This window comes from Mesoplodon densirostris, chromosome 1, assembly GCF_025265405.1.
Source record: "Mesoplodon densirostris isolate mMesDen1 chromosome 1, mMesDen1 primary haplotype, whole genome shotgun sequence".
NCBI classification, from domain to species: domain Eukaryota; kingdom Metazoa; phylum Chordata; class Mammalia; order Artiodactyla; family Ziphiidae; genus Mesoplodon; species Mesoplodon densirostris.
The window spans coordinates 18,782,824-18,796,742 of record NC_082661.1 but is presented as its reverse complement, the minus strand read 5'-3'; the positions used below and the strand labels follow the sequence as shown (position 1 = coordinate 18,796,742).

General features: G+C 38.4%; 1 protein-coding gene across 5 annotated transcripts in view; it reads right to left on the bottom strand.

Moving 5' to 3' along the window:
- The window catches only part of GPAM (glycerol-3-phosphate acyltransferase, mitochondrial), a 43,335-nt gene that overhangs the window by 24,473 nt on the left and 4,943 nt on the right, over positions 1 to 13,919 (bottom strand). For all 5 annotated transcript variants that reach the window (XM_060099624.1, XM_060099606.1, XM_060099643.1 and 2 more), the window contains 3 exons: positions 12,507 to 12,580; positions 10,053 to 10,166; positions 8,177 to 8,323 (listed from right to left, as the gene is read on the bottom strand). In XM_060099624.1, the coding sequence (XP_059955607.1) occupies positions 8,177 to 8,323; positions 10,053 to 10,166; positions 12,507 to 12,580 (335 nt within the window). The remainder of the gene's footprint in view (positions 1 to 8,176; positions 8,324 to 10,052; positions 10,167 to 12,506; positions 12,581 to 13,919) is intronic.

The window sequence follows — 13,919 nt, the reverse complement described above, 5'->3', positions numbered from 1 at the left end:
AACTCAAACGACTCAACATCAAAAAACAAACAATCCAATTTAAAAATGCGCAGAGGGGACTTCCCTGGTGGCGCAGTGGTTAAGAGTCCACCTGCCAATGCAGGGGACACAGGTTTGTGCCCCGGTCCGGGAAGATCCCACGTGCCGCGGAGCGGCTAGGCTCGTGAGCCACGGCCGCTGAGCCTGCGCGTCCGGAGCCTGTGCTACACAACGGGTGAGGCCACAACAGTGAGAGGACCGCGTACTGCAAAAAAAAAAAAATGCGCAGAGGATCTGAATAGACATTTTTTCCAAAGAAGACATACAGATGGCCAACAGGCACATGAAAAGATGCTCCACATCACAAATCATTGGGGGAACACAAATCAAAACCACAATGATTGGACTGGTTCAAGATGGCGGAGTAGAAGGACGTGCTCTCACTCCCTCTTGTGATAGCCCTGGAATCACAACTAACTGCTGAACAATCATCGACAGGAAGACACTGGAGCTCACCAAAAAAGATACCCCACATCCAAAGACAAAGGAAAAGCCACAATGAGATGGTAGAAGGGGCGCAATCACAATAAAATCAAATCCCATAACTGCTGGGTGGGTGACTCACAGACTGGAGAAAACTTACACCACAGAAGTCCACCCATTGGAGTGAAGGTTCTGAGCCCCACGTCAGGATTCCCAACCTGGGAGTCCAGCAATGGGAGGAGGAATTCCTAGAGAATCAGACATGGAGGCTAGCGGGATTTGATTGCAGGACTTTGACAGGACTGCGGGAAACAGAGACTCCACTCTTGGAGGGCACACACAAAGTAGTGTGTGCATCGGGATCTAGGGAAAGGAGCAATGACCCCATAGGAGACTGAACCAGACCTACCTGCTAGTGTTGGAGGGTCTCCTGCAGAGGCGGGGGTTGGCTGTGTCTCACCATGAGGACAAGGACACTGGCAGCAGAAGTTCTGGGAAGTATTCCTTGGCATGAACCCTCTGAGAGTCCGCCATTATACCCACCAAAGAGCCCAGTTAGGCTCCAGTGTTGGGTCGCCTCAGGCCAAACAACCAACAGGGAGGGAACCCAGCCCCACCCATCAGCAGACAAGCGGATTAAAGTTTTACTGAGCTCTGCTCACCAGAGCAACAGCCCGCTCTACCCACCACCAGTCCCTCCCATCAGAAAACTTGCACAAGCCTCTTAGATAGCCTCATCCATCAGACGGCAGATAGTAGAAGCAAGAAGAACTACAATCCTGCAGCCTGTGGAACAAAAACCACATTCACGGAAAGATACACAAGATGAAAAGGCAGAGGGCTATGTACCAGATGAAGAAACAAGATAAAACCCTAGGAAAAACAATTAAATGAAGTGGAGATAGGCGACCTTCCAGAAAAAGAATTCAGAATAATGATAGTGAAGATGATCCAGGACCTCGGAAAAAGAATGGAGGCAAAGATCGAGAAGATGCAAGAAATCTTTAACAAAGACCTTGAAGAATTAAAGTACAAACAAACAGAGCTGAACAATACAATCACTGAAATGAAAACTACACTAGAAGGAATCGATAGCAGAATAACTGAGGCAGACCAACGGATAAGTGACCTGGAAGACAGAATGGTGGAATTCACTGCTGTGGAACAGAATAAAGAAAAAAGAATGAAAAGAAATAAAGACAGCCTAAGAGACCTCTGGGACAACATTATGCAACAGCATTCGCATTATAGGGGTCCCAGAAAGAGAAGAGAGAGAAAGGACCCGAGAAAATATGTGAAGAGATTATAGTTGAAAACTTCCCTAACATGAGAAAGGAAATAGCCACCCAAGTCCAGGAAGCACAGAGAGTCCCATACAGGATAAACCAAAGGAGAAACACGCCGAGACACACAGTAATCAAATTGGCAAAAATTAAAGACAAAGAAAAATTATGGAAAGCAGCAAGGGAAAAAATGACAAATAACATACAAGGCAACTCCCGTAAGGTTAACAGCTGATTTCTCAGCAGAAACTACAAGCCGGAAGGGAGTGGCATGACATATTTAAAGTGATGACAAGGAAAAACCTACAACCAAGATCTACCTGGCAAGGATCTCATTCAGATTCGATGGAGAAATCAAAAGCTTTACAGACAAGCAAAAGCTAAGAGAATTCAGCACCACCAAACCAGCTCTACAACAAATGCTAAAGGAACTTCTCTAACTTGGAAACACAAGAGAAGAAAAGGACCTACAAAAACAAGCCCAAAACAATTAAGAAAATGATAATAGGAACATACATATAGATGATTACCTTAAACGTGAATGGATTAAATGCTCCAAACAAAAGACACAGGCTCACTGAATGGATACAAAAACAAGACCCATATATATGCTGTCTACAAGAGATGCACTTCAGACCTAGGGACACATACAGACTGAAAGTGAGGGGATGGAAAAAGATATTTCATGCAAGTGGAAATCAAAAGAAAGCTGGAGTAGCAATACTCATATCAGATAAAACAGACTTTAAAATAAAGAATGTTACAAGAGACAAGGAAGGACACTACATAATGATCAAGGGATCAATCCAAGAAGAAGATATAACAATTATAAATATTTATGCACCCAACATAGGAGCACCTCAATACATAAGGCAACTGCTAACAGCTATAAAAGATGAAATTGACAGTAACACAATAATAGTGGTGGACTTTAACACCTCACTTACATCAATGGACAGATCATCCAAACAGAAAATTAAGAAGGAAACACAAGCTTTAAATGACACAACAGACCAAGTAGATTTAATTGATATTTATAGGACATTCCATTCAAAAACAGCAGATTACACTTTCTTCTCAAGTGCACATGGAACATTCTCCAGGATAGATCACATGTTGGGTCACAAATCAAACCTTAGTAAACTTAAGAAAATTGAAATCATATCAAGCATCTTTTCTGACCACAACACTATGAAATTAGAAATCAATTACAGGAAAAAAACGTAAAAAACACAAACACATGGAGGCTAAACAATACTTTACTAAATAACCAAGAGGTCACTATGGAAATCAAAAAATACCTAGAGACAAATGACAATGAAAACACAAGGATCCAAAACCTATGGGATGCAGCAAAAGCAGTTCTAAGAGGGAAGTTTATAGCAATACAATCCTATCTCAAGAAACAACAAACAACTCAAATAAACAACCTAACCTTACAGCTAAAGGAACTACAGAAAGAAGAACAAACAAAACCCAAAGTTAGCAGAAGGAAAGAAATAAAGATCAGAGCAGAAATAAGTGAAATAGAAACAAAGAAGACAATAGCAATGATCAATAAAACTAAAAGCTGGTTCTTTGAGAAGATAAACAAAATTGATAAACCATTAGCCAGACGCATCAAGAAAAAGAGGACTCAAATCAATAAAATTAGAAATGAAAAAGCAGAAGTTACAACAGACATCACAGAAGTACAAAGCATCCTAAGAGACTACTACAAGCAACTCTATGCCAATAAAATGGACAACCTGGAAGAAATGGACAAACTCTTAGAAAGGTATAGCCTTCCAAGACTGAATCAGGAAGAAATAGAAAACATGAACAGACCAATCACAAGTAATGAAATTGAAACTGTGATTAAATATCTTCCAACAAACAAAAGTCCAGGACCAGATAGCTTCACAGGTGAATTCTATCAAATTCTATCAAACATTTAGGGAAGAGCCAACACCCATCCTTCTCAAACTCTCCCAAAAAATTACAGAGGAAGGAACACTCCCAAACTCATTCTATGAGGCCACCATAACCCTGATACCAAAACCAGACAAAGATACTACAAAAAAGGAAAATTACAGACCAATATCACTGATGAATATAGATGCAAAAATCCTCAGCAAAATACTAGCAAACAGAATCCAACACATTGAAAGGATCATACACCATGATCAAGTGGGATTTATCCCAGGGTTGCAAGGATTCCTCAATATACGCAAATCAATCAATGTGATACATCATATTAACAAATTGAAGAAAAAAACCATATGATCATCTCAATAGATGCAGAAAAAGCTTTTGACAAAATTCAACACCCATTTATGATAAAAACTCTCAGAAAGTGGGCACAGAGGGAACCTACCTCAACATAATAAAGGCCATATAGACAAGCCCAGAGCAAACATCATTCTCAATGTTGAAAAGCTGAAAGCATTTCCTCTAAGATCAGGAACAAGACAAGGATGTCCACTCTCACCACTATTATTCAACATAGTTTTGGAAGTCCTAGCCACAGCAATCAAAGAAGAAAAAGAAATAAAAGGAATCCAAATAGGAAAAGAAGAAGTAAAACTGTCACTGTTTGCAGATGACATGATGCTATACATAGAGAATCCTAAAGATGCCACCAGAAAACTACTACAGCTAATCAATGAATTTGGTAAAGTTGCAGGATACAAAATTAATGCACAGAAATCTCTTGCATTCCTATACACTAATGATGAAAAATCTGGAAGAGAAATTAAGGAAACACTCCCATTTACCATTGCAACAAAAAGAATAAAATACCTAGGAATACACCTACCTAGGGAGACAAAAGACCTGCATACAGAAAACTATAAGACACTGCTGAAACAAATTAAAGACGATACAAACGGATGGAGAGATATACCATGTTCTTGGATTGGAAGAATCAATATTGTGAAAATGACTATAGTATCCAAAGCAATCTATTCAGTGCAATCCCTACCAAATTACCAATGGCATTTTTTACAGAACTAGAACAAAAAATCTTAAGATTTGGGCTTCCCTGGTGGCGCACTGGTTGAGAGTCCGCCTGCTGATGTGGGGGACACGGGTTCGTGCCCCGGTCTGGGAGGATCCCACATGCCACGGAGCTGCTGGCCCGTGAGCCGTGGCCACTGAGCCTGCGCGTCTGGAGCCTGTGCTCCGCAACGAGAGAGGCCACAGCAGTGAGAGGCCCGCGTACCGCAAAAAAAAAAAAAACAAAAGTCTTAAGATTTGTATGGAGACACAAAAGACCCCGAATAGCCAAAGTGGTCTTGAGGGAAAAAAACGGAGCTCGAGGAGTCAGGCTCCCGGACTTCAGACTATACTACAAAGCTACAGTAATCAAGACAATATGGTACTTGCACAAAAACAGAAATATAGATCAATGGAACAGGACAAAAAGCCCAGAGATAAAGCCACGCACCTATGGTCAACTAATCTATGACAAAGGAGGCAAGGATATACAGTGGAGAAAAGACAGTCTCTTCAATAAGTGGTGCTAGGAAAACTGGATAGCTACATGGAAAAGAATAAAATTAGAACACTCCCTAACACCATACACAAAAATAAACTCAAAATAGATTAGAGACCTAAATGTAAGACCAGACACTATAAAACTCTTAGAGGAAAACATAGGCAGAACACTCTATGACATAAATCACAGCCAGATCCTTTTTGACCCACCTCCTAGAGAAATGGAAATAAAAACAAAAATGAACAAATGGGACCTAATGAATCTTAAAAGCTTTTGCAAAGCAAAGTAAACTACAAAGATGAAAAGACAACCCTCAGAATGGGATAAAATATTTGCAAACGAATCAACTGACAAAGGGTTAATCTTCAAAATATATAAACAGCTCATGCAGCTCAATATAAAAAAAAAAAAAAACCAATCCAAAAATGGGCAGAAGACCTAAATAGACATTTCTCCAAAGAGAACATACAGATAGCCAAGAAGCACATGAAAAGCTGGTCAACATCACTAATTATTAGAGAAATGCAAATCAAAACTACAATGAGGTATCACCTCACACCAGTTAGAATGGGCATCATCAGAAAATCTACAAACAACAAATTGCTGGAGAGGGTGTTGAGAAAAGGGAACCTTCTTGCACTGCTGGTGGGAATGTAAATTGATGCAGCCACTATGGAGAACAGTATGGAGGTTCCTTAAAGAAATAAAAATAGAATTACCGTATGATCCAGCAATCCCACTACAGGGCATATACCCTGAGAAAACCATAATTCAAAAAGACACATGCACCCCAATGTTAACTGTAGCACTATTTACAACAGCCAGGAAATGGAAGCAACCTAAATGCCCATCGACAGACAAATGGATAAAGAAGAGGTGGTACATATATACAATGGAATGTTACTCAGCCATAAAAAGGAATGAAATTGGGTCATTTGTAGAGATGTGGATGGATCTAGAGACTGTCATACAGAGTGAAGTAAGTCAGAAAGAGAAAAACAAATATCATATATTAACGCATATATGTGGAACCTAGAAAAACGGTAGAGATGAACCGGTCTGCAGGGCAGAAATAGAGACACAGATGTAGAGAACAAATGTATGGACACCAAGGGGGGAAAGTGGGGGCGGGGGTGTGATGAATTGGGAGATTGGGATTGACATGCATACACTAATATGTATAAAATGGATAACTATAAGAACCTGCTGTATAAAAAATAAATAACATAAAATTTTTAAAAAATGAGATATGACCTCACCCCTGTCAGAATGGCTATTATCAAAAAGACAACAAATAACAAGTATTGGGGAGAATGTAGAGGAAAGGGAACCCTTGTACATTGTTGGTGGGAATGTACACTGGGGTAGCCACTATGGAAAACAACATGGAGATCCCTCTAAAAATACAACTACCATATAATGCAACAATTCCACTCCTGGGTATTTATCTGGAGAAAATGAAAACACTAATTAGAAGCCATATATGCACCCTTATGTTCACTGCAGCATTATTTATAATAGCTAAGATATGGAAGCAACCTAAGTGCCCATCAATAGATGAATGGATAAAGAAGATGTGGTATGTACACACATATACCCAAAAACACACAATGGAATATTACTCAGCCATAAAAAAAGAATGAAATTTTGCCATTTGTGACAACATGAGTGGACCTAGAAGACATTATGCTACGTGAAAAAAGTCAGAGAAAGACAAATACTGTATGATTTCACTTATGTGTGGAATCTAAAAATCAAAACGACATAATAAAACAGAGTTATAGATACAGAAAAAAAACAGGTGGTTGCTAGAGGAGAGGCAGGTGGGAACGTAAGAAATAGGTGAGGGAGATTAAGAGGTTCAAACTTCCGTTGTAAAATAAATGAGTCACAAGTATGAAATGTAGTGTGGGGAATACAGTTCATAACTATGTAATATCTTTGTATGTTGACAGATCACAACTAAACTTATAGTGGTGATCATTCTGAAATGTACAGAAATATTGAATCACTATGTCATATAACAGGAACTAACATAGTGTTGTAGATCAATTATACTTCCAAAACAAACAAACTCAGAAAAAGAGATCAGATTTGTGGTTAGCAGAGGTGGTGGGGGAGGGGGAATTGGATGAAGGTAGTCAAAAGATACAGACTTCCAGTTATAAGATAAATAAGTGCTAGGGATGTAACGTACAACACAATAAATATAATTAACACTGCTGTATGTCATATATGAAAATTGATAAGAGTAAATCCTAAGAATTCTCACCACAAGGAAAAAAAATTTCATTCTATATCTTTGATTTTTTATCTATGAGATGATGAATGTTCCGTAAACTCATTGTGGTAATCTTTTCATGACATATGAAAGTCAAATCTTTATGCTGTACACCTTCAATTTATACAGTACTGTATGTCAGTTATATCTCAATAAAACTGAAAGAAAACAAAAAGACATGGGCGTGTGAATCCCAGCTCACAACTAGTCTAGAAGATGTCAGCAGTAATACAATGGCTGGTAACAGCTGACAGAGATTAATGAACCTTGAAGCCTACCAAGTGCTACTTCTCATGACAGTTAAATAAGAATAAAAAGGGCTTCCCTGGTGGCGCAGTGGTTGAGAGTCTGCCTGCCGATGCAGGGGACACGGGTTCGTGCCCCGGTCTAGGAAGATCACACATGCCACAGAGCAGCTAGGCCCATGAGCCATGGCCGCTGAGCCTGAGCGTCTGGAGCCTGTGCTCCGCAACAGGAGAGGCCACAACGGTGAGAGGCCCGCGTACCACACACAAAAAAAGAGAATAAAAAGAGGAGTTGGTTTTTAACATCAGAATATGCTAAAACCTCTTTTGGACCAAGAGCATTGTGCTAGGAAAGTCCAACGGTTCAGTCCTGTCTGCTCAAAACAGGATGACTCTTGCTGAAAGTTTTCTGCTTTGCTTTTTATACCTGATCAGTGCCGGTGAGACAGTGGCAACCATCTCTTGAAGGATCTTTCTGGCTTTCTTTTTCACTTTATTGACAGCTTTTGATTGCTGCTGAGCAGAACCATCAGGGTTTAATTCAGCAGCCACTTCTGCAATTGCCTCTTGTACTCTGATTTCAAAATGGAAAGACAGACAATGTAACTGGCTCTATGCTACATTCTGTATTATTTTCTAAACTACAGCTATAAATCACAAAACAAAATATACTTTCTCTTTTATGTGATAACACAAGAGAATAAGCTCAAGTTAGAGGGGCTTTCCTTGGCTGTCTATTAAATAATAAGGATATTATATTCCTAAATCAATGAATTCCTGAGGAAGCTGGAAGGCAGATTTGAAAATTCAATTCAAATTCACTGGGTAGCAACTATGTGAATTTGAATGTTCCAGTTATGCTGTGAGGGACACAAAGGTACACTGGGGCAGAAAGGAAGAAAAGGAAGATTATCCCTTTAGGCATATAATTCAGAGGTATCCCAAGCCCACTTGCCAAAGTAAAGCGTGATTTTTCTTTTGAAGACCAAACTTATTATTCATTTACCTTGTGGCTTATTAGTGGAACTATTTGTAAAACTCTCTAGGAGGGATCAAAGGTGGACATAAATATTTACAAGTATTTTCCAAATCAAACCAGTAATTTTAAAAAGGCACAGCTCTAGATTTAAACAGCACAGACCAGTAAGCAGTAAGGTAAAAGGGAAAATTTAACCCAGTCTTGTAAATCTTCCACATGACTTAGGGAAGAACGAATGAGGTTTAAACCTCCTTAAATCACTTCTAGCATCCTAGTTATTACTCAAAATATCTGGATGGAATGAAACATACTTGAGGGGCTTTACCTAGAAAACAGAATATATAATAATCCAAGGGAGTTTCAAATAATTGTTTTTTTCTCCCACTGTTGCTGATTTTAGACTAGTGTACAGCAAAACTCCACAGAGCCCCATCATTTGTTACTACAGAAAGATCAATTCCACACGACACTTACGCACCATCCCTAATTCTATTCCATGAATAGCATTTATTTCAATACAGCCAGGAATGTTTTCACAAGTAATTCATGTGATTATTATACCTCCATTATCAAGTATTCACTCATTTATTCAATAAATATAAAAGTACCTACTATGTGCCACTACTGTTCAGCCCTTAACAACCATACCACTGGGCTTGCATTTCTAAGCATCTTTCCATCCACTCTGGTCTCCAGCTTCCCAAATCCAGGTAGGTGTCTAACATGGGCCACAACAATGAGGTGGAATAGAAACCAACCTTCACCCAAACTCCCATAGTCTAATGGCTGAGATTCATAACGATTTCCCCAATCCTTTTGAGTTCAAGTCAGTCTCTCCCATTTTTAAGCAAGATCCTCTGAGGTCAAGGACACTTATCTCATTCTCTTAAAGTTTCTAATAATGACTTTCTAATACAAGAATTTGTGCCCGGGTACTTAACAATTATTTGACAGAAATATCAAACTCACTTCTCTTCTGGCTATAAAATAGGAAATGCATTGTCCCAAACATTCATATTACAGAACTTTAACAGAGAACTCTGGAAATATGTGCATATCTGAACTCTCACTTGCCTTTCATTTATTAGAAGCCCATTCAATTATTAATGCATAAAACAAGACTGCTATTCCCACATGGCACCAAAACCATCTGTTCTTTTGCCTTTCCTTGCTTTCTTCTGGAGCTTGAACATTGAACGTTTGGAAACACAAACACCTCTTGAGACAGAGTCCCAGAGAAACTAAAGGTTGATAAAGGAAATTACTTCCCCACACCCACTGCCCATCCCAACATTTCCCCTTTACAGCAGCATCCCACCCTTACCTACTGCTGTTCAGTACATTTTCAGTCACGTTGGTGGCAAACATGCCTTTATGGACATCTCGCTCTTGAACGAAAAGCACGTAAGAAAGACGTCTTGCCAGCCATCCTCGATGCCTGCAACGTGAAAATGATTTAGCAGAGAAGTACTCTAGGAATACCTAAAGCAAGTTGCTTAAACTATACAGGTTCCCCTCCTGCAAAAACAAATCCTCATTTCATCTATTCCAGAGATTCAGGGTTCTCCTGTAGCAAATTCTCCTTAGTAAGTAGTTCAGGATGCTATGCAGACAGTTTTTTTTCTGATTTCCTTCATGTACTCTCAGCTAAAACTTAAACTTGGAATTTATGTATTAGTGCTTGAATAGTGTTACTCCGCAAACTAATAATCCAAATATAAAAACAAAAGAAATAAAAGCATCTTACTTTAATACCATTTGAAAAACCAAATATGTTGAATGCTTTATATATAAGCTATACAGCTTATATCTATAGCTATGGGCCATAAAAAATAATTTGGGAGTCTTTTCCTACCATGAAGGGCTAATTTTTTTGTTATTACAGTAATTCTTCTAAGGTGATCACTGACTGTCAAATTGAATTGACAAAGTTGATCAGTTGAGAGAAGTCAAGGAAACTAGACAGTGGTCTGAATATTTGTACTCTGGGCTTATGAAGCCAGAAGTTCTTACTGTTTGGGTGGCTTTTTTAAAAAACACATTCAGCATACCTAAGGAATAGGACATACTCCCATCAGGGACAGTGACTGTGTTATCTGGATGGGGGTTAAGGACAGGGATCTAGAATAAGAATGCTACAAACTTTCATTATGTGATGATTTGAAACCATTTGTAATGATTATATAATGCCTCATTATCATTTCCTCCATAATGACAAGCATATAGACAGTAGAAGATTTCAATTATAAATTAATTCTGGAAAGATCCAAAAAGCCTTCAATTGAGGAAAAGTAATTTGAGGGAGAACTGTTTATGAATCACATGTTCCTTCATCTCTCCTTCCTGACATTCTTTTTCTTCCTCCTTTCCTTTGTCTCATTTGTCTGAAAACTTAGCCCAATATGTTAAGTGTTTAATTCTAAACTCTTCTATCAGTGAACATTTTCAAAATTATTACTGGAATGTACAAAGTCCAAACCCTTGATGAAATCCCTTCACAATGGACTGAAAGCAGTGTGTGTGTGTGTGTGTGTGTGTGTGTGTGTGTGTGTGTGTGTGTGTGTGTGTGTGTGTAAAAATGTTTAGGCTATGCTTCATGCAACATACAGAAGAGCTAAATAGCCAACTCACTTGCACAGGTAGCTTATTACACTTAATAGTTCCACACTGCCTGGTCAATACAACATACGCTAAAAAGTGTGTGTGTGTGTATGTGTATCTCATATGCTTTTTTTTCTTAACTGCCTCCAACTGAGGACCACAAATGTCGGTTTTGTATGTAAAATATCTACTTACATAAAGAAAAGACTCAATGGGATCCTTTTGCTTAGGATCTTAATCATGTCAACCAAAGGAAAAAAAAATTTCTCCTCTTTCCTTTAAACTTGAGAGCAAGAGAGAGAGAGAAGAAAGGGTAGCATGGAAATTGGAAAAAACACATCCCTTGACTTTAGTTCTATTTTTAAAAAAAACTTAATATATACCCAATATTATCATGCTCACTTATAATATCATCATCAAAATATAGGTAGTAAAATCAGAAAGACTTAAAATTTAAGTATTTGACTTCTTGGATCAGTTTTTTAATGGAATTTTGTGTAATTCTCATGACCTGAGCCTACTACTTACCTACTCCAAGCATTTACTCTTAGAATTATAAGGACTGGTAGTATTTTTGGCTGCCGTTTCTCTCTTGTCTCGCAGACATTCCCCCTCTTTCCTTATCCCCTAGCCTAAATTCACTTAGAACAAAGCCTCTTTTCTCCCACTCTGATGCCTAACAGCCTATCCCCATATGCCTAGAATTTGGAAGTAAGAATTCTAAGAAAAGTCTTAAGCCAATAATAAATCAAAGAACATCTGTTCAATAGAGAAAAATATCTTCCAAAACTCTGTAGATTAGGCAGATTTCAAAAAGTTACACTTTCTTTGAGGTATAAAATAATAATAGATCGTAAGACATTCAAACCTACACCTCTCCTCACACATATCTCTGTCACATTTTGGCACATTTCAGCTGCAACATCAGTATCTGAATAAGGTAAAGAAAGCCAGAAGTGATATCTACACGCTCATGAAAATATTATATAATTACAGCAGGAAATAGCGATAGGTCTTCTCAGGTTCTAATTTTTAGATAAAGCCTTTTGTGTCAGAAGTTAATATCTTATTAACTCTAAAAAAAATAAATAAAGAGATTCATCTTAAAGTGTGTTAACCGGTTATTATGGAATTTTTCTCTTGACATGCATTAGAAGTATAAGAAATGTCTTTTTACCTTGTGTGAGTTTCATTGATATAAATAACATTCCGCAAACCCAAAGATGGGATACTGGGGTTGAAAAATTTATCCTACATAAAACAAAATAAACATAGACATAAATATATGACTGGATTGCTGGTGAAGGACTCACATTATTAGTTCTTGAGGACTTTTATAATTCAAGCATAAAGTAAGGCATTGCTTCAAAAATCTGAGATGAAGAAAAATGGTGTTTTATTGAAAACTACTTTTTAGCCTTCTAAGGTCACAAACTCAAAACTAATCCTCAGCACCTTTCAAAGGAAATACTGCCTCTCACTTTCCTGCCCTACTCCCCACCCCCAACCAAAAAGAGTTAAAGCCAGAGATGGCTTAAGTCATTGACAGGAATACTGGAGATTTCAGTGTTTTCAAAATACAAAAATACCATGCTAAGTATCATGTAGTTATTGTGAGATTACTAAATCTCCCAATAATCCTGACACATAAGAATTATTATCCCCATTTTATAGATAGGAAAACTGAGGCTTGCAGAAGTTTAGGTTTCAATCCCAGATCTTGCTTCAAAGAATGTGGTCTTTCTATTCCCCTAAAATGACTGTCTACTTAATGAGAAAACATATGGCTAAAGGTCACCCTCTTTACAGGTAATCTTGAAAGATAATCCAGAAATAACTCTGCTAAAAAGAGAAAGGCCGTAACTTTAACAATGTGGGCAAAAAGGTAAACTTTCCACAAATAAATGCTGAGAGAGCACAACGTACCCTCAACAAAAGACGTCAAAATACTTAAGTGGTATCTCCTTAGAGAAAAGGAAAATAGGATTTCATAGAAAAGGTAGCAAATGTCAAAAAATTACTACAAAAATACTATCAAACAAAAACTATTTTAGAAAAACATGCCATGGAAGAATATAAGATCAAGTTTAGCTCTATCAGGTACTATATGTAGGCAAAAATCAATTATCTGTTATACTACTCACCTATCCCCACCCCAGACCATAACCACCACCAAATAATTTCTTACACTCTCTTCTGACTGAAGAACACATTAGAGTTAAGGTATTGTTTTGATCTTTTAAGCATTCAAAATTAGAATTAGATGAGATGCCAGATCTAAAAAGAAAAGCCATATGATCTATTTAAATCTTTATTTCTACTGGCCTTTTTTTTTTTTTTTTTTTTTTTTTGCGGTACGCGGGCCTCTCACTGTTGTGGCCTCTCCTGTTGCAGAGCACAGGCTCCGGACGCGCAGGCTCAGCGGCCATGGCTCACGGGCCCAGCCGCTCCACAGCATGTAGGATCCTCCCGGACCGGGGCACGAACCCGTGTCCCCTGCACCGGCAGGCGGACTCCCAATCACTGCACCACCAGGGAAGCCCCTCTACTGGCCTATTAATCTGAACTGGCCTTACTCCTAGACTAGAAA